The 26431-nt window shown below is 46.8% G+C and overlaps 1 protein-coding gene across 1 annotated transcript in view; it reads left to right on the forward strand.

The window, feature by feature from the left end:
* Positions 1-2511: 2511 nt before the first annotated feature.
* Positions 2512-26431, forward strand: part of LOC147724967 (E3 ubiquitin-protein ligase TRIM39-like) — a 49153-nt gene continuing 25233 nt past the window's right edge. The window contains exons 1-3 of the mRNA XM_086967095.1: positions 2512-2723; positions 17421-17443; positions 23367-23416. Coding sequence (XP_086823221.1) covers positions 2595-2723; positions 17421-17443; positions 23367-23416 — 202 coding nt within the window. The 5' untranslated portion in view covers positions 2512-2594. The remainder of the gene's footprint in view (positions 2724-17420; positions 17444-23366; positions 23417-26431) is intronic.

Raw genomic sequence — 26431 nt, forward strand, 5'->3', positions numbered from 1 at the left:
TGGAATGTTGCAGTGCATCTCTGTCCTTGGTGGAAAAGTATGTGAAGTTCTTTCGTGCAGGCAGCGACAGCCAACGTCTCTATTCTGCGGGTTCCCTTTAATTCCGGATGCTGTACCCATGCATAACTCACTGGGCAGTGATGCTGCAATCTTTGCTCTTCTCAGTCAAGGGGGAGGTTACAATTCACGAGAAGGGTGGTGATGGTCACAACTTTAAGCAAGCTGTGGCAGTGCCAACACCATTCAAGAGGAGGTTGTGATGGGATTGTGCTGCTCATGGTCAAGGAGATCCTGACCTCAAGCTTGCATTCTTCTTGGGTCCAATTTCAACCCCGCACCCAAGCAAGCAGCTCCCCTCAGTCTGTGTCCCAGCGGTGAGCTCTCCTTGCAGGTGCAGTTGCCTTCTGATGGTTTCTACTTCTTCCAGCTCATGTCATTTCTTCCTTCCCTACTACCGATTGCATCCCAAACTTTTTTAGTTCTTCATATGCTGTTTGGTGTTTGACGGCACAGCAGAACAGGCAGCGTGCTGAGTTCCAAGACACTGTGGGCCTCCGTGTCAGCACAGCCGCCTTCACTGGGGAGACATATCCAGGACCTCACCTGTAGTTCAGCGGTAATGACCTTGTCTTGTATTACAGTGTGGGTTTAAAGTTGTCTGGGATCCTTTGCATCCACTCTTCTTCTGAGCCTGTCTCTTTCCAATGCAAGGACACCTCCAATGTGCCTCCACCGTAATCAGTCAGTTAACTCCTTCGAAGCAGGGTCAAGGTCACCCGTCCTGGCAGACTTGTTGAATCTTTACCATGCAAGGGGATTTGGCAGCAGCTACTCTAACTATGGTGTCCTAAAGAATCTCCCAGTCGTTGCTTGTGTGTTGCCTCAGCTTCTTGTCAAGAAAGCTCGTCACAGGATGTTTTCCAAATTGCGGAGACATTGTGTATTCATGCAGCTTAGGATCTCAGTTCTACCAAGAGAGTTGCTGTAGGTCCTCTATGGCAGTGCACAGCCTAGAGAGGATCTGTATGGGTGGGTCGTGTACTGCTCTTTGGGAATGTAGGTGTGCAGTGCACACGTCAGTGGAAGGCTGCGTCCGTGGGCAGTGCCCAGCTCAGTGGAGGGCTAAGTGGGTCAGTAGTGCACACCTCAGTGGGGGGGGGTCTGTGCGCTAGGGTATTATAAAGCTCCCTAGGGGTCTGTGGGGTCTGTGCTGATGGACAGTTCACCGCTCAGTGGGGGAGTTGGGTGGGCAGTGCACAGCCCAATGGGGGGAGGGTCTGTCTTGGTAGACAGTGCAGAGCTCAGGGGGGAGGTGGGTGGATAATGCGCAGCCCAGTGAGGGGCTGTGTTGGTGGACCATGCAGAGCTCAGGGGGGAGGTGGGTGGATAGTGCACAGCCAGTGAGGGGCTGTGTTGGTGGGAGGGGACAACTAAGACAGTAGAAGGGAAGGCACCAAGAGTGCGCAGCTGCAAAAACACAGTTTTCGTGCTTAGCTTTAACTTTGCACCACTGGCGCCCCTAAATATGGCTCCAGCCCTAGTTTTGTTGGTTTCTCTCAGACTGCCTTGCGACCCCCCCTCTGGCGTGTTAAGTAGGCGTAGTCTACGTTTCGACCCCCATGTACGCTAACGGGTTATTCATGCCTCATGTTGGGGTCTTCGTCAGGACAGTGATTGGAGAGCATCAAAGGACGGTCGCCATCTGTGCCGTCGTTAAATGGGCCTGAGCGTGCTCCCGGAGGTTTTGGACATTATTCCTCATTGGAGAGTGGACATCACCGTGTCACGTGTGGTTTCAAAAAATCAATCCTTGGGTTCAATGCGCGGCGTGCACCGTTCTCTTTGGCGTGCAAAACGCCTCCGTCGGCGCTCGTGGCTACCTCAATGCATTGAACCCAAGGATTGATGGGGGTCGAAACGTAGACTACGCCAACTTAACACACCATAGGACTCAAAAGAATTGATTTTAGCTATGTGTGATGTATTTTGGGAACTCATATACTACTCTGATTGTAAAGGCGTTTTTGATTATGATGCGATGTTCTAAAACAGTCACACCACCTTTACCCAGTCCCAGTCCCTCACAACTCTTACACTTCCCTTCCTCACTGAGAGCACTTGAAATGTAATGAATTCACAATTCACAATTACATAATGATGTTGAATATATGTGACTCAATATGTTGAACAAACTACGGAAGTAAACCATTGCATAAATAAATGCAAAGTTGAAACTTGTAAACTGTTTATTCCCTTTTCTAGAATTATTCAGCTATTTTGGCATAATTAACCTGTGGTGTTTGTCTGTATAATACAGAACCTATTTCATGAACTAATTGATTTGTAACTCGGACCGCCCTTTCTTTGTACTGTTTCATGGACCCAGGTCCTTGAGTTCTAAGGGCCAACCCCTTTATAACTTGTACTCTACATATGGCGGTGCTCATTGGAATCTTCCCAGAATCTAACCATCATTTCTTTGATGCTGACAGAACAAGGTGAGAGCCGAGAAGCAGAAAATTGAGACGGAGGTTGAACAGCTGCGCCAGCTCCTGAGAGACAAAGAGCAGAGACTGAACCAGAGACTGGAGGAGATGGAGAAGACAATCACCAGGGTAGAAAATGCAAATATCTCCAAACTGTCCAATCAAATCACTTCTCTTAATGCCCTGATAACAGATCTAGAGAAGAAATGTGAGGAATCAGCGTTGGACCTCCTGAAGGTGAGACACCACTGGGTAAAAACAAGACCATACAGAAGAGCTACATTCATATGGTGTGTGAGGTGTTGAATTTATGTGGAGAACATGCATGATCAACAGACAGGGTTAATTTACACTGACCTCCTGTATTTTGATAACTCAACAAAATATACAGACAAGTTAAATTAACGGCAAATCCTTCTGCACTGACGACAAAACGCAATGTACAGACTGACAGCCCAACACGGTATAAAGAACAGCTGTACTACGTCAAACGATCCCGTTCAGAATATCACATTGCGCTGTCACATGACCCCATTCAGAATGTGGTTATGGATTATTGCTAAAAATCTCCTATGGAGGTCAACAGTGAACATCCTTAAAACAGTATAAAATATAAATACATTTACATTTTATTCTTATACTAAAATATCATGATAACACATTTGATAAATTACTAATAATGCTATTATCGATGGAATTTTTAAATAAATCGAGTGAGCACTGGTTTCGTTCATCGACTGGTTGAGACTCTACATATAGTTACTACAGTGTGTGCAGTTTTGGTCAGTCCCGCAGGCACCGTCCCATCTCCCGTTATTTATGTTTAACGACAAACCATGTGTGCGCAGATGAAGAAAGAAGGTTCTCGTAGAACGGTCACATTGTGAAATATGGCTGCATACTTTGGTTTCATGCTTTTTAATCAGGGTCAGGGCTGTTTATCCAAATGGTAATTAAGCTACGGTGCTCGAGGTCTTAAATGTATTTATTTATATTATTTATAGAGCGCCCTGTGACCAGACTGGTAGTCTGGACTGTAGCAGCAATTGTATACACAAGGATTAAAAAGAACCAAGACAGCGTAGTGTTACAGATATCCATTAGGGATTGCAGGTCGTTCAAAATGCGGCTGCTCATTTTGTTTTGGCACTCCCCAATGCCTCATCTGCTACGATGGCTAGAAAGAGTCTTCATTGGCTCCCTATTCATCTTAGGATCTCGTTTAAGATCCTTTGCCTTGCCTATCGCTTTGGCAGATGGTTTTTCTGATCCCCTTGGTGCTTTGTTGACCCGTTACCAGCCTTGTAGATCTTTGAGATCTTCAGAGATGAATTTGTTGGTTGTCCCACGTGCCAAAAGGGTATGCTGGGGAAATAGAGCATTTTCCATTGTTGCTCCCAAATTATGGAACTTGCTGCCTCATGAGATTAAGATGCAACCTTCTCTGTCCTCTTTTAAAAAAGCGCTCAAGACCTGGTGTTTTGTCAAGGCCACCCGTAATAGGAGTATACTCTGATAGCTGGTATTGTTTGGTTATGCGCCTTGACGCCCACCGGGCTTAGTTGCGCGATAAAAAAATTGCTATTCATTCATTTAATTCATTTCATTATTTAGGAAACAGCCAGGTCTTCCAGGCTTTCCTAAGATTCAGCAAATCTGTCGAGGCCTCAATTCAGACGGTTTCCTATTCCGAATCCAGGCAGCCTTCACCGGGAAGGCTCGACCCCCCTTGTCGAACCTCGTGAACTTGTGTTCCTTAATACGATTTGCGGTTGCAGACTGTAGCGCCCTCCCTGGAGCATATCTTTTCAGTCTATGCTGCAGCGGTTTAGGGCTCTTATTCTGTAGGACCTGAAACACAAGACACATCGCCTTGAAGAAAACCCTCTGATCCACAGGGAGCCAATAAAGCCCCCTCAGAGCCTTGGAAGCAGCGGATCTCTGTGGCCTGTTTAATACCAGGTTTGCTGCCGCCACCTGAACTCTATACAGTCTCTTGATCGAAAAATCAGGATTTTACCTCACGCCACAGGATTAGTGTGGCTTGTAAATATTGCTGCACAGCACTAGACACCGCAATACAGTGAAATTGTTCAGCCGTGAACAAGTCGTATGTACAACTCTACTGAGACGACGAAACATGTGTTGGCTTGGGAACTGTTCACTAACTGAAAACTTGAAGATCAAAATAAAAAAGATAAAGAAAGGAAAACAGGAGACAAAATAATAGATTGATTTTGTGTTTTGTGTGTGATTCCCATTGGAATATACCTGGTTGATTTTACGTGTACATTTTGTTAATGTCTTGTTGCTTTTGCCACAGAACCTAGAGAGGCAGGTGGTTCTCTCTACCCCTTTGAGCACCGTCACTACTTAGGACCTTTGCATAATACCTAGTGGAATTACCTATAGGCCCCTTACCCTATTACCTATACCACCGAATCCAGTGAAACTACTTTTCGAAGGAAAGAGGATCATCAAAAGTGACTCCAAGATTGTGTACTGCTTCTGAGAAGCATAACTCAGTCTCTGTCGGGAGTGGCCCGAAATTCATCGCTAGTGGCATCGAAATCTTTTTTGCCTAGCAGCATAAAAATGTGGTCTTACTCCTGTTTAGTTTAAGGCAGTTTGCACTCATCCCATGTACAACATCGACTAAACAGGCCTGGAAAGATTTTACAGCATCTGGCTGATTAATATTAAAAGATAGAATCAGCTGCTTATCTGCATAATTAACCACAGAAATATGATGCGTCTATCGGAGAAATTAAAAGCTGCATATAAATGTTAAACCGCACCAGGCTCAGTGCTGAACCTTGCCCCCCTGTTTAATATGTCTAAAAACTGATTGATAATTGTGGAAAAAGGTACGGGCCGATGACCTTTTTCAGAGTTGCCCGGCGCTAACCGCCTCTAATACCACTCGAATTACCAAACAAAGAGGCAGGCACTGGAGACTGGAAGGCAGGAAACAGAAGTTTTATTCCAACGGAGCAGAACACATCAAATCAGACAACAGGGTATCTTCTCGAGGTGCTCTAACCGCATCTCTGAGGCCTGGCCTCTTATACACAGGTTTATGATCTTTATTACAGTTTATTGCATGTGGCACATTCTTGCAAATGCTTTGAAGTATGGAAGGACATCCTCGGAATCCCCGCTTCAGGCCCGTTCCCACACACATTTACAGTAGAAGTCCCCACATCGGTCACAACAGGTGACGATTGTTGCGCAGCTGGACATTCCGCCGATTCACAGAATGTATGTGGTCAATCGGATCTCATGGGGTGGGGGCTTTGATCAACTCGAGGATCTTTTGATGGGGGAAGCTTCCTACTGTATGGGGGGGCGATAAACAGCATCCGCAGGGCCAGGTGGTGGCCTGGGAACGAGTAAGACAATCGGGCACAGAGGAAAAGGGGTTTTATCAAAGGACCCGGGATCATGAAAGGAATGGCGGGAGGTGTTGAGCTGGGAACAGGGTGGGGTTCCGAGGCAGGGTTGCGCTGCTGGGGTTTATGGCCCAAGCATGTGAGAGCGGGGGCTGTCAGCGCGCGGGGGATGCCTGCGAGGTCAGGAGAGAGAGAGAGACGCGCTGGCTGTGGGCGATGGGCAGAGAGGCCACGGTATTTTAAAATGGCTGCCGCTTACGCGCACGAATGGACTCAAAAGGGGGACAAGATGGTGCCGATAATGTTGACACTGCAGTCTAGATTTTAACAGTCCTCCCTTTTCAACATATCTAGCCAGCTTGTCTAATCAATGTCTATCTGCATCATATTCCTAACCTCAATGTCATACAGTGCTCTCATGCGTTCTTTTTCAAAGTCCACAGTCTTAGGGCAGATACAGTTCGCACATAGCGAACACAGAGGCGGCAGGTATTGAATTCCTAAGCAGAACCCACATATTACAACCACAGGAATCAGGATAATAGTAAACAATCTCCAGCCCCAGTTCTTAACAGTACTCCAAAACCATCCACCAAGCGACCATTCTTCTTGCTCCTGGTGAACTTCTGAGGAGAGTCTGTGGAGATGTTCGATGGCTTTGTACACTGAGGGTGAATTGTCCGGTATATATGTACAGCAGCTGGACCCAATAATGCGGCATGCTCCACCACGATCAGCTAGAACCACATCTAGAACAAGGCGGTTCTGGAGAGCCACCAGGCGGACCGCTTGAAGCTCGGCTGTATTGTTTGCAAGGATACCAGCTGTGATGTTCATTGTTGTCTCGACTGCCTGAGTCAAATGTCGGATGGCACGGCTGTTTGCCATCGGGCCCCAGAGTGGAACAAGTCCCTTCATTGCATCGAGGAACTGTGCTCCTGTAGAATCGGCTTGTTCAATGTCCTTGGCTCGTTTTTGTCTATGGTGATTCGCCGGAGCCACATAGGTCGGAGGAAGGATGAAGGAGATAAAACAGGTGCCCCCCCAGCCTTTGGGGAGCCAGGTGTAAGCTTTTGTGCCGCAAACAAAGTACATGTTTGGAGAGGATACAAAGGAAGGTGGATCGGTGGAGTCCAAAGTTCTGGTGATGCGGCAGGCACTGCGGCCCACCAGCTGTGTCTCAAGCCCTTCTATGCACATAAGGCCTGTGACGTTGATGACGGATAGGGCCACAGTCAGGGTGGCGGCTGTTCGCTTCCGAAGGTAGGAGAAGGTGGGTCTGGTCGGATTGTTGAACACCTGCATTTCAATCCGTTCTTTGGCAGGGATGTCCATGTGGATAGAGTCGTTGGAGGTCTGCGGGCAGAAGTGTGTCTTCGTTTGGTTTCGCCAGACCTCATGAAAGAAATGCGTCATAGTTTTGCTGGAGGTGGCATTATCCCTATAGCTCTCTTGCAAGAGGATCAGCCAAGCAAGGCAGGAGCCGTGAATTGAGAAGGGCGAAGGGATGAAGGGTATCGAATGTCCAGTGGCGTGGGGTAGCAACCCACAGATCCAGCAGTTGGTGGCATTGGTGGCAAGATTGTGTTGGTGCAGCAGTTGCACGAAGGAGTTGTTCCAAAACTCCTTTCGCCTTTCTCTGAGTTGGGGTGAAAGAGAAATCAGATAATGTTCCTTCATGGTGGTAGGCTGTGCAGTGGTCAGGAATGTCTCATGAGCGGGTGCGCTTTCTTCCACAATCCAGAGTGTGGTCATGAGGAGGAGGCAGAAGAGGATCATGATAAAAAGTGCAATCGTCTTTGAACTGTGGATTTTGTCAGTCTTTGGGTTTCTGTAGCGAATTTTCGGGTGTCCCGTTGCTTCCACCTTCTTCTTATCGGGCGCTTCCATCATCTTCTTATCGGGTGCTTCCATTATCTTCGAGGGAGCTCGGTAGCGGGCAGAACCAAAGACCTCGTCTGGCTTTCTCTCCTGACAGCCTTTGTAGTGTTAGGCCACCGATCTGAGAATTATGACTTAGTCAATGGTCTACTTAGCCGAAACTCCCCCCTTTCGTCGCAGGTTATACCCTTCTCTGGATGGCACCGTGGGGTCAGGAATTTTTGCTAGTTTGAGTGTCTCTGTGTCTGGATAGCAGTTTAATGATGGTCGGTCTTTGTTCAGGAGCTCTTCCTGGGTGGTCACGTCTTCAGTCGTCGTCAGAGTCGGGGGGATCCGTTTGCAGTGGTGCGCATGCACCCAGGTCTGTTTTCCTTCCACTCGAAGAGCTGTTCGGGTGGTGAGGAGGACTTGCCAGGGGCCCGTCCACCGGGGTTCCAGACTCTTGGCGCGCTGGAAATTCTTTATTAGCACGTAATCCCCGGGTTGCAGGTTGTGTCCGGGACCCCTGGAAGCGTCAGGGATGGCATGCAGCACCTGTTGGTGAATGACAGACAGAGTTTCAGTCAATTTATACAATTAATCAGACATTAGGACATCCGGGACGTCATGAATGGAAGTCGGTTTTGGTGCAGACCAGACGCTCATGGGTCGGCCGAAAACGACCTCGTAAGGTGTCAAGTGGTGTTTGGTGGGGGTGGAACGCATCGATAGCAATGCCAGTGGGAGAGCGTCTGGCCATTTCAGTCCTGTGGTAGCCACTATCTTAGCTAGTTTTAGTTTTAGTGTGGCATTGTGTCGTTCAACAAGTCCAGCAGACTGGGGGTGGAAGACTGCGTGGAACTTCTGTTTTACACCCAGCCCCTTCAAGATGAGCTGGATAACTTCGGCTACGAAATGGGGGCCATTGTCACTCCATAAAATTCTGCAAAGGCCGTAGCGAGGGAAAAATTCTTTTAACAGTACTTTTGCAGTGGCCATAGCAGTGTTGTCACGGGTTGGGTATGCTTCCACCCATTTGCTGAATGCACACACCACAACAAGTACGTATTTCAGGCCTTGGCATCTGTCTAGTTGGATGTAGTCCATCTGTAGGACTTCAAATGGGTGATTGGGGACCCCAAACCCTCCCCGGGGTACTACAGTTCCTTTCCCGGGGTTATGTTGCAAGCATATCAAGCATTGTTGGACCAGACGTTTGGCGGAGTCTGTGATTTTGTCATTGTGCCAAACTCTGGAGACAAGTTCGATCATGGGGGCTGATCCTATGTGTGCAGGGGAGTGTGCCATAGTCAATATGGGAATCAGGTATGAGTCAGGTAGCAACCATTTGTTCGTGTCTTTTGTCCGCCAGCAGCCTTCATCGTCTTTCAGTCCCACCCGTGCCCATTCAGTCAATTTGTGTTGTGAGCTAGCCATTTGAATGTCCCTAATAGTGTCCCTAGCGTCTGTCCATTTCTCTGCTTGTGACCTGGTCACGTACATGCGTGTCGTCGTTCTATTTTCAGCTGTGGTCCGAGCAGTGATGTCGGCTAGTGCATTTCCCTGTCCAATAATGTCTGTCACCTTCTTGTGTGCTTGGCATTTGATGACCGCAAGTCGTTTGGGGAGAAGGACGGCTTCGATCAGGGCGGAGACTAGATCTCCATGTAAGATGGGGGTGCCGTGTGAGGTCAATAATCCCCTCTCCTTCCAAAGGAGTCCAAAATGGTGAACCACCCCGAAGGCATACTGGCTGTCGGTGTAAATGTTTGCTGTGGTTCCTGCTGCTAGGATGCATGCTCGTGTCAGGGCAATAAGTTCTGCTGCCTGTGCAGATCGCTGTGTGATTCGGGCTGTCTCTACTACAGTCTGGGCTGTGGTGACTGCATAGGCAGCTGAAGTGCCATCGGGGAGTTTGATGCAAGAGCCGTCCACCCACAGCTCTCGGTCAGGGTCAGGAAAAGCCGTGTCTCTGAGGTCAACCCTACTTCTAGTCTGTTCGTCTGTGAGGGTCACACAGTCATGTACAGGGGACACATTTGGATCGTTCTCCGGTAGGGGCAAGAAAGTTGCCGGGTTCAGTGTGGTGCATCTTTTCAGGGTGATGTGAGGTGCAAGCAGAGTCAGTTCGTATCCAGTCAGTCGTGCACTCGTCAGGTGTTGCATCTTAGTTTGGTTCAGGAGGGTGTCAACTGCATGGGGTACTAATACCGTGAGGGAATTCAAGAGCACGATCCCCTCACTTTGTCGGATAGAGATAGCAGCGGCAGCTACAGCTCGAAGGCAGGCAGGCAAGGCTCTGGCTACGGGGTCAAGAGTGGCTGAGAAGTAAGCGCATGGTGGTTGCTTTGGGCCAATGGACTGGGTCAAGACAGACAAAGCACATCCCTCCCTTTCGTGAGTGTAGAGGGAGAAGGGCTTTGTGTAGTCGGGGGTTCCTAGGACAGGGGCCGAACAAAGGGCATCTCGTAGCTCTATGAAGGAGGATTGGCATTCAGGGGTCCAAGGGAGGGGGAAGGGGACATCTTTAGCTAGCAGAGAAAGCAGCGGTTTCACAATGAGGCTGAAGTTTGGCAACCACTGCCGACAGAAGGAGGTGAGGCCTAGTAGGGAGCGGACTTGTTTCTGAGTCTTAGGGACAGGGGTTTTAAGAATGGTTTGGATCCGGTCAGGAGTAAGCTTCCTTCCGTCTTTGGACAAAAGGTGGCCTAAGTAAGTGACCTGGGGTTGGCAGAATTGCAACTTCTTCTTGGAGACCTTGTGGCAATTTTCCGCAAGGAAGTGCAGGAGTTGAATGGTGGCTGTGACTGCTAGTGGAGTGGTATCGGCCGCCAAAAGGATGTCATCGAAGTATTGTATCAACACCACTCCATCGGGTAACTGGACTCCATCCAGTTGTCTCTTGAGGGCCTGACTGTAGATGCTGGGGCTTTCTGTGTAGCCTTGGGGTGCTCGACAGAATCTATATGAGCGGGCTTTTAGGGTGAAGCCAAAGAGGTATCGGCTGTCTGGATGGATGGGGATAGAGAAGAAAGCATTTTTGAGGTCAATGACAGTGAAGGTGGTGGCAGTAGAAGGAATCAAAGTCAAGATAGTGGTGATGTCTGAGACCACGGGGTACTGGGGTACAACTACTTTGTTGATCTCTCGAAGGTCGATGATGAAGCGGTACGCTTTCTCATCTCCTTCTCCTTGTTTCTTGATGATGGGCAAGATAGGGCTGTTGCAAACATTGCTAACCACTTCCTCTACCACTCCTGCGTCTGTCAGTGACTGAATAATCTTTACCAATGCCTTCTCGCCCTCGGGCGATATCCGATATTGTGGGAGTTTCGGGAGTATCGCGTCCGGTCGAACAGTGATGTGCACTGGGTCAATCATCATGCGTCCTATGTCCGAATCTGTCTTTGCCCACAGATACGGAGGCAGAGTGTCAAGTAGGGACGAGTCAGCGTCAGTGATGGAAAACATGCGTCGGGAAGGGCAATGTCTGAGCAGAATTGGGTTGTCGTACAGGAAAACTCGAACTCCGTCCTGTGAACATCTAATAGTAGCTCGGAAATGTTTCAACAAGTCAAGTCCCATAATGGCGTCAGGGGTATTGGCGGAAAGCAAAAACGTTGTGTCAGTTGTGTTGTTCTCTAAGTCAAAGGGGATCGGAGTGGACAAAGGGTTAGTGGAGGGCGTTCCATCGAAACCTATCGATGTTACAAGCGAGCCAGACAAGGGTCCCCTTGGAATCAGTCGTTTAGATAACGCACTACGTGTCGCGCCAGTGTCTAACAGAAATCGAGACTTTGTACCCAGGACCTTAGCGGTGACATAAGGACCTTGCTGGTCAACATAGAGCTCGACTGGATCCCTCCCTTGCCCTAGGCAGTCCTATGCGAAGTCGCGGGCATCGTCGCAGTCAGACTGTTGGTACTGGTTCTGTCGGGGACGGTCAAATGCATTCGGTCTGTTTGATCTATCGTTAGTCGTGTCAGTTGCGGACCCCCGTTGCTGTCCTCTATTTCTCGGTCCACCCGCTACGTCCTTGGGGTCCCTATTTCTGTTCATCTCCAGCAGAACCGGACACTGGGATTTCCAATGGACGAATCCTTTGCAGAAGGCACACTGGTCTTCGCTAATGTCTCTACGTCCAATATGGGGTGTTGGGGTGCGGTCTTTAGGAGGTGCGTTCCTAGGGACATTTGTCTGAAAGTTCCCTTTGTATTGCTCTCGTCCTACAGTCACCCCTTGCAACTGAGCAATCATTACCCTTTCTTTTAAATCTTTCTTCTTTTTCTCTATCGCTCTATCGTTTTCATTTTTCTGGTGCTCGTAATATTGGGCCATCTGAAGGATAGCCGCAGGTTTGGAGGCCGCCCAACTACTTTCACTGGCCTGCAGTTTCTGAGAGACCTCCTGTGACAAACCCTTTACATAATTCTGGACAAACAGATGGTGTCCGGTTGCAGTGGTCATGTCCTGGCCACTGTAATCGGAGAACACCGTTTCAAACCGGGAGAAGTATTCCGATACGTCTTCCTGGGGTTTCTGACGACAGGCCGTTACTATCGACCAGTCCACTTTCTTTTCTGGGATCAGGGTTTTCAATTTCTGTACAATTTTGTCTGGAAGTTCCAAAATGGGTTTCAAAGGTTTTTGTCCAGGTTCTCGTTGCCTATCTATGCCATCGAGTTGTGACCAGGTATGTCCGAACAGCTCAAGGTGGTCGACTTTCCGGATTTGCTTCCACACATCAGCTGGCAGACATAACCCGAAAAACAAGTCGATGTCAGCCAGGGTCATAATCGTTGAACCTAGGGCTGTACCTAATTCAGTGTAGAAGGCAGTGGGGTTCTTTCGTAAATCGAGCAGAGACTTCCGGAACGTCAGAATATTTTAACGATCCCATGGCTGGTAGACCCAGTTGTACACTGCCCTCCCTCTTGCATCTTGGTGGTTGACGTCATTGTGTGTTCCTAGACCTCGTGGGGGAACCCAGTAGGGGGCAGCCTCTCTTATTGGCATCATGGTGTAGCTCGCTCAGTTTGTGATTCGGTCGCTACGGGTGTCGTAGGTTTAGCTTCCGATTCTTGTTCAGTGAGGTGGCGGAAAACCTCAAGTGTACATGTAAGGAGGTCCGTCACATCACACTCGCCCTCGTCCCCGATATCGACCTTTCTATATAGGGTCGTCAGGCTCTCGGGACCTTTGTCTCGATATCGGACCTCATACGCATTCAGGGCATGATAACACAGTCGTACGGCAAAGTGCCTTCTGTGGCTCCCTGCATATGAGTTGAACATATCCGTGATGTGCTCTCCACTCTCCTTTCTTTCTACCAGTGTCCTCACTACCTTGTAGATCCCTGCTCGCTCATCTTTGCTTAACCTGTTCGTTCTTGTGGAATCTGTCTTTCGGGTCTCTGGGTCATCTAACACTGTCGCTTGTGCTGTCTCTAGTACACGGGGTTCGGCCGGCGCGGAGGCCATGGGGACCGAAGCTCTGGTACTACTCTCGTCTGTGCTTGAGGGTGGTGGGTGCTGTGCTAAGGGTTGGGAAGGGGCATATGGAGGGGGCATGTAGATGATCGGAGGACCTAACAAAAGATCATCGTTGGCTCGCTGTTTCGAGGGTAATTCAGGGTAGAGCGTAGAGGGCGTTCTAACTGGACACTGGCTTGATGTCGCTAATTCTTGTTTCTGTTTGCCTTCTTCTCTCTCCTTAATTTCTTCTTCTAATTTCTTAGCTGCTAGGTGGGCTGCCTTTTGCAGCTCTTTTTCCAACCTACTTTCATTTTTCTTTTTACGTTGTTCTGTTTCTTTGCGCCACATGCCGAGACTATCGAGCATAGTGGGCGTTGTCTTGTGTTTCCCAAGGGCTGTTTCTAGCGCGCTTATTTTATCCTCGTCGAAGGATCCTATCAGTGGCCACTGACTTTTCTGATCCTGCTTCGTATATTTATGCCACAGCTTGCTATAAGCTATAGCGATCAATCCATGCTTCATAAACATGTCCTTATTAGGGGTGCCTTCCAGTGGAGCTGGATGGTTCATCTCTAATAAGCGGTCTGGGCTAAACAGGCTACCAATCAGTGGGGAGAAGATAGGCATGACGGATTACAACGGGGACAAAAGTCTGCACTACCTATCTTATCACTGCGTGCAAAGACTAGACAGAATATTTCTATTCTACGTTATTTGCAGGCGGTGAATACCTCAAAAGAACCAATATCGAACAGTCAATGTTCGGTCAAACAAACAATCAATGGGGAGAATAAGTAGGCACGACGGGTTACAACGGGGACAAAAGTCTGCGTTACCTACCCTTTCACTACCTGCAAAGAGAGAACCTGTTCTTCCCTGTTTGCAGACAGAGAATCTCCAGAAAACAATCCGCAAACAACAGTTCGGGCCAAACAATCAATCAGTGGGGGAGGAAGATAGGCACGACGGATTACAACGGGGACAAAAGTCTGCGTTACCTATCCTTCACTGCTTGCAAAGAGAAAGCCTGTTGTTCTCCGTTTGCAGACAGCGAATCTCCAAAAGAACCAACAATTCAAAGAGTAATACTAGTATTTTCCAAATCAAACAATCATTTCGCAGTTTGTCGTGTTACACGACCTTACCCGGACCGCATGGACAGTTTCTTGTCTTCCGAATCCAGCGCCTGATCATCCTCTACTCTTCGTGACCGTCGCGGCACTCCTGATGGTTCCCAGTCAGGACCGTAGATCACTCGAGAGAGGTCTGTTCGGAACCAGTGAAGTTCGGATGATCGGCTGTCAGACGAGGGTCTATCGGACAGGAGCTCTCCCGATCGTTGCAGTCGTTCACTATGTCGTCAGGACCTCTCCCACTGGATCCACGGGTCGCTGATGGGCCCCACGTTTGGGACGCCAATTGGGGAAAAAGGTACGGGCCGATGACCTTTTTCAGAGTTGCCCGGCGCTAACCGCCTCTAATACCACTCGAATTACCAAACAAAGAGGCAGGCGCTGGAGACTGGAAGGCAGGAAACAGAAGTTTTATTCCGACGGAGCAGAACACATCAAATCAGACAACAGGGTATCTTCTCGAGGTGCTCTAACCGCATCTCTGAGGCCTGGCCTCTTATACACAGGTTTATGATCTTTATTACAGTTTATTGCATGTGGCACATTCTTGCAAATGCTTTGAAGTATGGAAGGACATCCTTGGAATCCCCGCTTCAGGCCCCTTCCCACACACATTTACAGTAGAAGTCCCCACCCCGGTCACAACAGGTGACGATTGTTGCGCAGCTGGACATTCCGCCGATCCACAGAATGTATGTGGTCAATCGGATCTCATGGGGTGGGGGCTTTGATCAACTCGTGGATCTTTTGATGGGGGAAGCTTCCTACTGTATGGGGGGGGTGATAAACAGCATCCGCAGGGCCAGGTGGCGGCTTGGGAACGAGTAAGACAATCGGGCACACAGGAAAAGGGGTTTTATCAAAGGACCCGGGATCATGAAAGGAATGGAGGGAGGTGTTGAGCTGGGAACAGGGTGGGGTTCCGAGGCAGGGTTGCGCTGCTGGGGTTTATGGCCCACGCATGTGAGAGCGGGGGCTGTCAGCGCGCGGGGGATGCCTGCGAGGTCAGGAGAGAGAGAGACGCGCTGGCTGTGGGCGATGGGCAGAGAGGCCATGGTATTTTAATATGGCTGCCGCTTACGAGCACGAATGGACTCAAAAGGGGGACAAGATGGTGCCAATAATGTTGACACTGCAGTCTAGATTTTAACATAAGGGGGTAGCGCCACCGCCTGACAGCGATCTTGCAAATAGGATTTTTTCCACTTCCACCAACCCCCAAGTATGCCTGCCTTGTCAGCAGGGTGTGGTGGTTGACCGTATCGAAAGCGGTCAACAAATCCAGCAGGACTAGAACTGTAGACTGACCACTCTCTGCTCTCATACGGATCTCATACAGTGCAGTCTCTGTACCATGGCCCAGTCTAAAGGTAAGACTCTAAGAAGGAAGATAAGATCTTACTAACATGATAACATGATGCTCCAGAATTTTCACCTGGAAAGGAAGGTGAGAAATTACTCAAAACCACTGGGTTTGCTGATGGCTTCTTCATCGGAGGCAGGACCACAGCCTTCTTCCAGCTGCAAGGTAGTAGTCGTTTAGTGATTGATTACAGTGTAATGTTAGTGGTGGCACCAACCCATCCATCCATTTTTTCCGCTGTTTAGGTGGAAGAGGGTCTAATGGGATTTCAGACGCTGTGGACAAAGTAATTGTTAACAAGATTTCCTCTGTAATTGGCTTAAAGAATTCAATCCTCCAATGGGTGCTCTGACTACTCCCAAGCCTCGACATTTCTAAAGCATCTCCATTAGAGAAAGAAGCAGCAGTCATGGTGGTGCTATCACTGGAAGGTGCAGCTTCCACCTCAGAAGAATTACCAATGTCCTCCCAGATGTTGCTGAATCTCTTTATAGAGAAGACACAAGATCATCACACGGCTGCTGCATTGGAATAATATCATGTTTTAAGCCCTGCGGATTAGATAAGCCCCGGAAGATCTCAAAGGCCTTCTTTGTACTATTAGCGGCAGCTAAAATAGAATCGTGTAAAACTCAGCTTTTGCTGTGCGTATCTCCTTTTTATACTTATTTATTGTGGTTTGTCTTCTTCCATGTAAGACAGACGGGATTTCCTTTCTACTTGTCTGCATTCTAGTTTTGTTGCTTTTAATGAATATACCATGGGGCAGATAGATGGTTACAGGGTTTTAACTTAATAAGAGGGGTATTTTATCCAAGTTCGCTGTAATCTCTTCATTAAACTTTCTGCAATTATTTCCAATTGAATCGTTGGGATCAAGACTGTGAGAAAAGTCAAAGACATGCCCCCCAGAGTACTTTGCGAGATTATTCCAAGCCCCCCCCCCCTAAAGATTTCCTAACCCGAAATATGTACATTTATTCATTTTATAATTTGTTGTTCAAACTGAAACAATTCAGAGCAAAGTCCAATTTTTTACATAGAAAATAATTTTATGTTCCATTTCAAGTGTCACCCATTCTCAACAGGGTATTAAGAGCCTCCTGTTTCCAACCAAAACACCCTGGTTTAGGAGACAGTGGTGCATTTTCCTGAGCACGGGTTATACCCAGTTCTCGTTTTGCAGCTTGTATGGATAGACGTTTTCTAACAGAAACAAGAGGCTTAAAGGTCTAATACTGTGCTTTATCCAAAATCCTTGTTTTTTTACAGAGGTTCATTTAATTCTGTATAAAAGGGTTAGAAGTATTTTGGTGCGGTATACTTTGAGCATGGATACAGTTGTTTCTCTGCTATGTCGGCAATTATTTCTAGTGATGGAGGAGTTTTAGCAGGTATGCTGCCTGATCTCAGGAACTCTTGAATATAATACATGACACATTCAGAATATATCAGACTGTACTCCATCTGCCCTCACTCTGAATTTAGAAGTTCTGCTGTCTTGAGGGCCCATTTGGGATACCACAAGCTGTGCTGTAATGTGGCCCTATTAAGAATATCACAGACTGTCTGTGTTGAGGTGTGAGGTCGGCACCCTTGTGTCTCCTTAGATGAGAACCTGGCATTAACTTGAATTGCACAAGTAATACCTAAACGTCTGCGAGAATTTAAAATTGGTTGTGGAAACTGATGTCCTTTCTTCTGTTTTGCAGGATGTCAGAAGCACCCTGGACAGGTAAGGCTGTTTATTGTCCTCCTCTCAGTGTGTAAGGAGCAGGTCTGGCTGCAGTGTGCAAATGTCAGTCCTGAGCTCACAGAAACCCACTCTGCTGTCAGAGCAATACCACCTCACACAATTATTATATGTAGATCACACCATAACTACTCTCCTACCTTACAAACAGAGTTGAGGCCCCCTGGGTTGTTCTCAAAACATCCACAGACTTTAAAAACTAATTTTCATTCTAAGAAACATTAATTGAGTTTCCCAAAAATCATTTGAGACTCCTAGTCCTATAAAAAATACCCCCTGACTCCAGGGAAACTCTCTTGTGTCCAGGAAAAGCCCCTTTGTCCACAGAAACTACCTCAAGATTTCCTCCTTCTGTACTTTCCGGCTTCAGTGCTCATCCTCAAATGTCCCTCTAGTGCTTTGGAACATCATTGGAAATGTCTAAAACCCACATCCTCTCCTAACCCTGTCTCATCCTTTAGTAAGGAGCCTGTGTAGGGCCGTAGATGGCTACATCCCTAGTTTTATGCCCTAGTTTAAGGAACATATATAACGTATCCCTGGTGCCTATCTGACTGCAAATGTACCAGTATCCAGAGTTAAATTACCAATAGAAATGAGTGGGAAGAATTTGCTAACTTTTTCTGGGCAATTAGCAGCTAAATGAAAGCAACAAATTCTGAGAGAACGACGGGTATAGTAGAGAGACGTGTACTCTATTTGTTCAAACTGAGGCAAAGTGATGTGGTTGCAGAGTTACAATTTTATAATACCTTTGTTATTCAGGCTTATTATTTCACATTCTGAGTTTACACATAATGGTGCATTCCGCACAGATGCTTTATGTTCAGAAGGCTGTGCCGATACACGTTTCACCCACCTGTGATTAACACTAGGGCGTTCCCAAGGGAAAAGCTTTAGAGCAGGTATTACATTTTAAAGCAAACCTCTACTCATATGGTGATATGTGCACCTGACATGTGTAACTCGCTGTACATCAGTCCATCGGTTTCAGCCCCGGTGAGGGCTTCAAAAGAAAAAAAATTATGAAAAAGAGAAGTGGTTGGAGTGCAGCAGTTTTTGAAAATAAGAGAGACAACATAAAATAAGCATGGATTATGTCGAAATCATTCAGTGCCATAAAGATGCCCATGAAGGAATGGCACTCGAAGATTTTGCCCTCTGCTGGGGAAAGTCGCAGTTGAATTAAGACGTCCTGCATGCACTGGAACACTGAGCACAGAAATGGGCTTGTACCTGTGTCTGAGTCACAATGTCATGTATTATCTAAAATACAGGTATAAATAAATTCACTGGTCTTTCTATAAAAAAGGACACTTTATACTTTCCCTTCAGTTCCACTTGTTAGATTTAGTTCCATTAATCTGGATATTAATTAGTCGTAATACGTTTATTTTTTACTCATTCTTTAGTAATATCGCTCCTGTCGTCAAAGCGATCCTCCAGTCCTCATGAGCCCAACCCTGTTCCTTTAATTTGCTTTTGGTGAAAAGAAACCTTTTTTTGTCCCTCAGGGACTTCCCTTCAGTCTACAGCATCCTCTGGGCAGCATCAAATCAATCCTCAAACTTTTGAAAGTGTTCTAGAACCCTCACTTAAGGCAACAAAGATACGAAAGAGCGACAGAGACTAAAATACTGAGAAATAGAGAGAAGGTGGAAGAAGAAAGAGGTAGAAGGAGAGACCAAGGCGATTGACCAGGAAGGGAGTGAGAAGGGAGGAGAAATGCAGAGGGAGGTGGAGAAGAGGAGAGTGAAAGAGACACAGGCAGGAATTGGAGAGAAGAGCCCCTGCTTGCTGGTGGCACCATTTCACTTTTGGAGCTGCCCTGGAGTGAATATCCAGTGCATGTGGTTTAGGATCATCTGAAAGCAGTTTGGGTCCTAACAGAGGGGCTAATCCTCTGATACTTTACAGAACGACACCTAGGAGCAGTTCACAACAACAAGCGATAGAAGAAAAGTGGAGGACCCATCTGAGGGAGGTGTTTGAAGCAGCCAGTAAGACGCAGTCAACCCAAAGGCTGTAGACGGAAACGAGATATCCACACACGGAATTTGCAGCAGGATCCAAGGTACAGGACCTCCCAGACTCCGAGGTGCAGGACCTCGGAGAATACAAGGTACAAGTCCTCAGGGTGCAGGACCTCAGAGACTCCAAGGGGGGGACCCCCAGAGACCCAAAAGTGGCAGGAACCTATAGACTCCATGGTGCAGAAGGTGCAGGAGCTCATAGCCTAAAATGTGCAGGGCTTGATACATTCTGAGGTGCAGAACTTCAGTGAGTCCAAGGTGCAGGGTCCCGGGGATTCAATGATTCGAAGATGCAGGACATGTAGAAATTCCAGGTCGAAGGCTTTCACCGACAGGATGCAGGATTTCACCATTTATTGTAGTCAGCACTACTGAGATTTTGATGTGCAGACAGGAGATTGTGAAAGCGAGTACAAGATCAGAAGGCATATGCAGAGAGTGAAAGAGGGAGTGAGAGTGTGTGTGTGTGTGATTAGTCACACCTGCCTTTGAGATCCCCTAAACTGCGAGATAAAGAGACCAAGTGAGAGTGAAAAAGAAAGTGTGTGTGTATTTTTGTGTGTGTGTGTGAGCGTCCGTGTGCGGTGACAAGTGTTATTCAGTTAAACAATGACGTAACGAGGGGCAGAGAGAGTGATACAGATGTTGAGACAGACATAAAGGGAGTGAGTGTAGTAACAGCAATTGTTCACAGAGATAGAGGGAGTGAGTGTAGTAACAGCAACTGTTCACAATGATCTTTGTGCTGTTAGAGTCACAGAGAGAGAAAAAGTTGAAGAAGGAGATAGAGAGTGAAACAAAGTAGAGAGTGTGGCATATAGTGAGTGTGAGTGTTTGCATTTGCAGTAGCAAGGAATGTTCACAGTTACCTTTGAGATCCCTGGAGCTCTCTGAAAGAGAGTGAGTTAGGCAGAGACACTCATAGAGGCAGCGAGAGAGAGAAACACAAAGCAATGTGACAGAGGAAGACAGAGTGACACAGGTAATCAGAGAAATAGACAGACGGCGGTGGCAAGGAAGAGTAGATTACCAGTTTATTCCTGGTATAATTCAACTTGCAGGAAGGCTAAGGCTGAATTGATTATGGCGGTAAAAGACGGCACCAATTGGCCATAATCCAAGATAGAAGGCATCACTATAAGAAAATATTAATCCAAGCAAAGAGCGATTGGGACCTGAATAGGTGGACCAATTTAACGTCTGCTTTGGATGCCAAAGACCAACGCAGATTTTGGTCCTTGGTAAACATAGGCTCAGGAGAACCGAAGACTGCGATCAAGCCAAATATTGATGCCTCGGTGTGGGAATAACATTTCAAAGCTCTATATGCACCTGAACTGGATGAAGGTAGCATGGTGGGACCCACATTCTTAAATGTCTCCACTGACCCTATGGAGTTTACCTGGGAGACGTATCTGTTGCAATTAGCAAATTGGCTCTAGGGAAGGCACCGGGCCTCGACAAGCTCCCTGGGGACCTTTTCAGGCATCAACCAGGGATCTGGGGACCATATTTACGCATTCTCTTTAATGCAGTCCTGAGGGGGATGGAGGTGCCCTGTACTTGGCTGGGAGCAGAGTTCGTCCCAATTTTTAAGAAGGGTTCTCCTCTGCTCCCAGCCAACTTTAGGCCTATTAGTTTGATAGATGTCCCGCAAAAAAATTTTGTGTGGCTTGTCCTTGATCATCTGCTAGCTTGGATGGAAGACCATGATGTGTTCAGCTCCTTACAGGCGGGCTTCCGGACGAACACGTCCACTGTGGACCAGATTTTCCGTCTGATTCTTTTGTACTGGAAAACTGTTACAACTGAGGGCGGTGGCCTCTACATGGTCTTCGTGGATCTCCGGTCCGCCTTTGACCTGGTGCCGAGGGTGAAACTGTGGGGGGTTCTTCAAGATCTGGGCATCCCGCTTCAAATACTGAATGTCCTGATAAGGCTACATATGGGAAACTTTGCCCAAGTCAGATGCGGTAGAAACGGGGCTCTGTCACCAAGATTTCCCGACGCCAGAGGGGTGAGACAAGGCTGTGTCCTGGCACGACCCTGTTTTGCCTATATGTTAATGGTGTAATTTCTCATCTGGATGGTATTCCTGATAATGATGCGCCCGGGCTGGCCGGCAGGAGGATGCCAGCGATCATGTTCGCCGATGACACCCTCTTGCTTTCCAAGTCCCCGATGGGGATTCAACTAATCTTGGACGGTTTTGGGGACTTCTGCCGGTGTCGTGGCCTTGAGATAAACCTTGACAAAACTAAATTCATGATATTCAATCCTCCTCCATCCACTAGACCCAATCCGATCTTGGGTAGTGTGAGGCTCGAAAGGGTCACGACATTCCAGTACTTGGGGGTTACTCTACATGAAAATGTATCCTGGCGACCCCAGCAAGTCAACGTCGATCTAAAATTAGCACAGCTAGTGGGTGGAATCTCAAAAGTCTCTAATACATCGACATTCAAGCCGGTGAGCCCAGCTCTTGAGATTTACAAGAGCCAAGCAAGGGCAGCAGCTCTTTATGGTGTGAGCTATGGGGTCACTCCCCAGGCTCTGATACTACTAAAATAGAAACAAAATTTATAAGAGGGCTGCTGTCACATCCACAAAGCACCCTGTTGTTACCGTTAAGGTTAGACCTGGGCCTACCCCCCATCCAAGAAGAGCTAGCACTGAAGCCACTTAGGTTCTGGCGTCGAGTATGGGTCACAACAGATCTGCTCAACTATAGACAAGCGGTACAAAAGGGGGTGGTGATGGACGGAGCATCTGAATATCAATCAAACACTCACACCCAGTCAAAAGATCTGGGTTTAATCCATCACCGTTCTTTAGCCCACTCTGCCACACCAGTTCAGACATTGCCATATGCAAATCAGAATGACCCTGTGCCTCATGGGAACAGTCCAGCCCGAACTGCAAAGCCATGTCTTCCCTGGACCGGAAACAAGCTTCCGAGGACCGGTTTCTGGCATTCCAGCCGTCTTCGCCCGGCTTGCTTGAATCCAGTGGCAAAGTGAGCAATGGACTCACGTCTGAGCATACCCTGCCACTCTTATGGCGGCCAAAAGCGGTACAAAAGGGAGTGGTGTTGGACGGAGCATCTGAATCAATCAAACACTCACACCCAGTCAAAAGATCTGGGTTTAATCCATCACCGTTCTTTAGCCCACTCTGCCACCCCAGTTCAGACATGGCCATATGCAAATCAGAATGACCCTGTGCCTCATGGGAACAGTCCAGCCCGAACTGCCAAGCCATGTCTTCCCTGGACCGGAAACAAGCTTCCGAGGACCGGTTTCTGGCATTCCAGCCGTCTTGCAAACTATGTGGGTTAAAAGTTCCCAACTAATTGACGTTGAACTCGAAGTCTTAAAACTGTTTAAACGTCCTAGTTTCCTTGTAATGTGTCATGACCTATATGTAGAGAATGTATTCTAATGAGTTTTATGAATGACATTAATATTCCTATTTTAGTAATGAGTTTTATGTATCTATTATGGTTTTGACAACCGAAATAAGAATTTTTGGATTTGAAATAGACAGAAACAGAGATGGAGAGAGAGTGGGCGTGTGTGCTGGTAGCTGATTTTTTCACTGTTTCCTCCGAGATCCTGAAGCTTGTATTATCGGCGCTAATCCCTGCGAGGTTCTGAGCAGAGATGGGGTCAGAGTGGAAGGCAGAGTGTGCAACACTTTCGGATGCCCCCTAGTGGTGAAGGTGTTGGGTGTGTGTGTGAGAGAGTGCTGTCCTGCAGGCGCTCCTGTGATGTCAGTATTTTATTTCTAATACTAAGGTGTTTGTGCTGTTCCTTTTAATATCCCTTTGCCTCTGAGTGTCTGTGACACTAACATGATTTATGTCCCTTCAGGTGTGAGGAGGTGAAGTTTCAGTGTCCAGAAATTATCAAGAAATATAAAGGTAAGTGGACTTGAGCTGACAGGTCCCATTCCCCGAAAATACAGAACGGAGGATAGAGGGTGCAAGGGAAATTTTGAGACCTGCGCGGATATTACAAAACAACTGATTCTCCACTGAGAGACTTAGAAAAGTACTAGAGACATATGGCACAAGCAAAAGCTTCCATCACCCACTGACGTGGCATGCTTCATCATCTGGGATTTCTCTCCTTGGCTGCAACTCCTTGTGCTACAAACCCCACACTGTGAGGGAGGAGTGCAGGTATGGTTTTGAGATAATTAGTTGTTTTGTAATAGGTGCCGTTCACCCCCACCCCATGGATTTGCAAGAAGACCCCTTCTAAGTCCTGAGCCTCTGGCCGTGACCCAGAGCAATTGAAAGGGGGTCCCTTCAGGGTGGAACTCGATCATGAACACAGTGAAACTAACGTGTGTCTAATCCTGGAGCCTGTATAAGCTGCAGTACAGGCCTCTCACCGGGAGAGGCTGCATAGTGTGAAATTATAATCCGAGGAAGGCCTGGTCTGTGTATGCAGCCTACAGCACCTTCTGTCCTTGGAGGGTTTCTGCATCCTTAGACCCTGTGTGTCTGATCCTGGGGCCTGTATAAGCTGCAGTACAGTCCTCTCACGGGGAAGGCTGCACAGTGTGAACTATTAAACAAAAGCCGTCCTGTTGTACTCTGTGTACTGTAGTTTGCAGTGTAATCTCTAGTGCAGTGTTTAGTGTAGTGTGATGTCAGATGCTCTTTCTAGTACAGTGGGTGTTTTACACTTTGCTCGGTATGCAGTCTGGTGCGGTGTGCTATCTAGGACAGCCTAGTACCGTGTTTGCTGTTTCGTAGAGTGTGCTGTTTAATGTATACTGATACTGTGTGTTTTGTAGTGTTCCTTGGCGTAGGTGCAAGCTTCCCTGGCCCTGAACATGCAGAAGTGCAAGTGTGTGTCGTTCACAACTGGTCTAACACATTCAGAAAGTGCACATTTTCCACACTCAGACCAGGTATACATACATGGAAGTGCAAGCTTCCTTCTCTCAGAACAGGCCCTCCTTTTGCAAAAGAGGGGCAAGCTTCTCTCACTATGCACATGTGCATGAGACGCAGACATACAAGCTTCCGTTACTCATAATAGTTAAAGACACACAGAAGTGCAGGTTTCCCTTCTACAGAGCTTGTCTATGACATGCAGGGGTAGGTGAAAGGTGGCGTACGCAGACATACAAGCTTCCTACACTCCGAAGAGGTCTCACACACAGGCCAGATATACACATACAGAAGAGCAAGCTTCTCTCACTCAGAGCACAGATGCACAGGTGCAAGATATATATATATATATATATATATATTACCTACTGGCGGTCGCCAGTAGGTAGTTATAGTTAGGATCTACTTTCCATAGGAAATCCGCAACATTCTATTGGGAATAACTTTGGCGCCGGTGGACGAATCTTCACGAATTTCTTAAAGTTCGTGGCCCGCTCCGCTCCTCTCCTTCCCTGAAAATGTGGGGGGGATTCGTCAAGCGGGGGCCGAGATAAAAGGGGGGTCCCAAAACGCGTTTTCCCCATGTTAATTTCCATAGGGCGGTCGAACTCACTTTTAGCCCAAACGGCTGAATGGATTTCCATCAAACTTGGCAAAATTGTAGGGACTGGTACCCCGATGTGTCTTTGCTATGTCTCAAGATATATGCTCCAGTGGTTTTTACGAAAATTAACTTTGAAAAAATATATATTGGGCTACATTAGGCTATTTATATGTTAGAGCACAAATGTTGCCCAATGTAGCCCAATGTAGCCAAAAGATGGCCACCAGAGACAAAAAAAAACAAATGTAGCCCAAATATCAGCCAGGTGCAGCCCAACAATTTGCTATTAAAAAAACCTATGAAATTCACTGAAAAAAACATAGGTTTCACACACGTTATAGTTAGGAATTAGCATTTAAAAAACCTTTGAAATTCACTGAAAAAAACATAGGTTTCACACTAGTTATAGTTAGGAATTAGCATTTAAAAAACCTATTAAATTCACTGAAAAAACCATAGGTTTCACACCAGTTATAGTTAGCTGGAAATTTTACTGACATAAAACCATTGAAATTCCCATTATAGTTAGTTGGACTCACTATAACTTGCGCGCCTGCAATGCACTGCTGATGACGTCACATATTACATCACTCATGACATGGTCAGTGACATCACTAATGACATCACTCATGACACCATCCTTGTGACAGAGTCATAGACCTCCTTTCAGTGTAATGTAACCCTTGAAACACAAATTCAAAAATAGAAACTAAAATCTTCAAAAAAATAGAGATACCCATACCAGTTTCAAAACCAATTCAGTAATACCACCATCTATATACATATCCACTCATTCACCAACAGTTCTATATAGTCACTCATACATATATTCACTCATCATATGTAGTGAAACACCTATACATCCTGTTACACACCGACAGTCATCCAAAAGTTACTCACACACATAATCACACATGCAAATAAACTATTGATCATCCATTTATTTGAATATACAGGTATACACACACTAGCACATTACTCCTAAGGAAACTTACACATACTTACTCTCTTAAACAATCAATTATAGAAACACATACTTATTTAAACAGGAACTCTTTCAATCTCTTACTCTCACATATACTAACTTATATACATCAATACTCACATATACTAGATTAAAACATATGTAGTTACTCATTAAGACACTAGTGAGACAGTCATTCACTCACTAACACACACATATACACACTCATCCACCCATACAGTCCTGCACATATGCTGTCTTCAAAACACATACAGTGAGTCAGTCATTGATGCATCTATGTGCTAAGTAACACCCCCACCAAACCATACAGACATCTACTGATACTAAAAAATATAAAACAACAAAAAAGAATTTAAAAAAACAGTGACACCATCCTTGTGACCGAGTGACAGACCTCCTTTCAGTGTAATGTAACCCTTGAAACACATATTGAAAAATAGAA

Source organism: Lissotriton vulgaris, chromosome 4_1, assembly GCF_964263255.1.
Source record: "Lissotriton vulgaris chromosome 4_1, aLisVul1.2, whole genome shotgun sequence".
NCBI classification, from domain to species: domain Eukaryota; kingdom Metazoa; phylum Chordata; class Amphibia; order Caudata; family Salamandridae; genus Lissotriton; species Lissotriton vulgaris.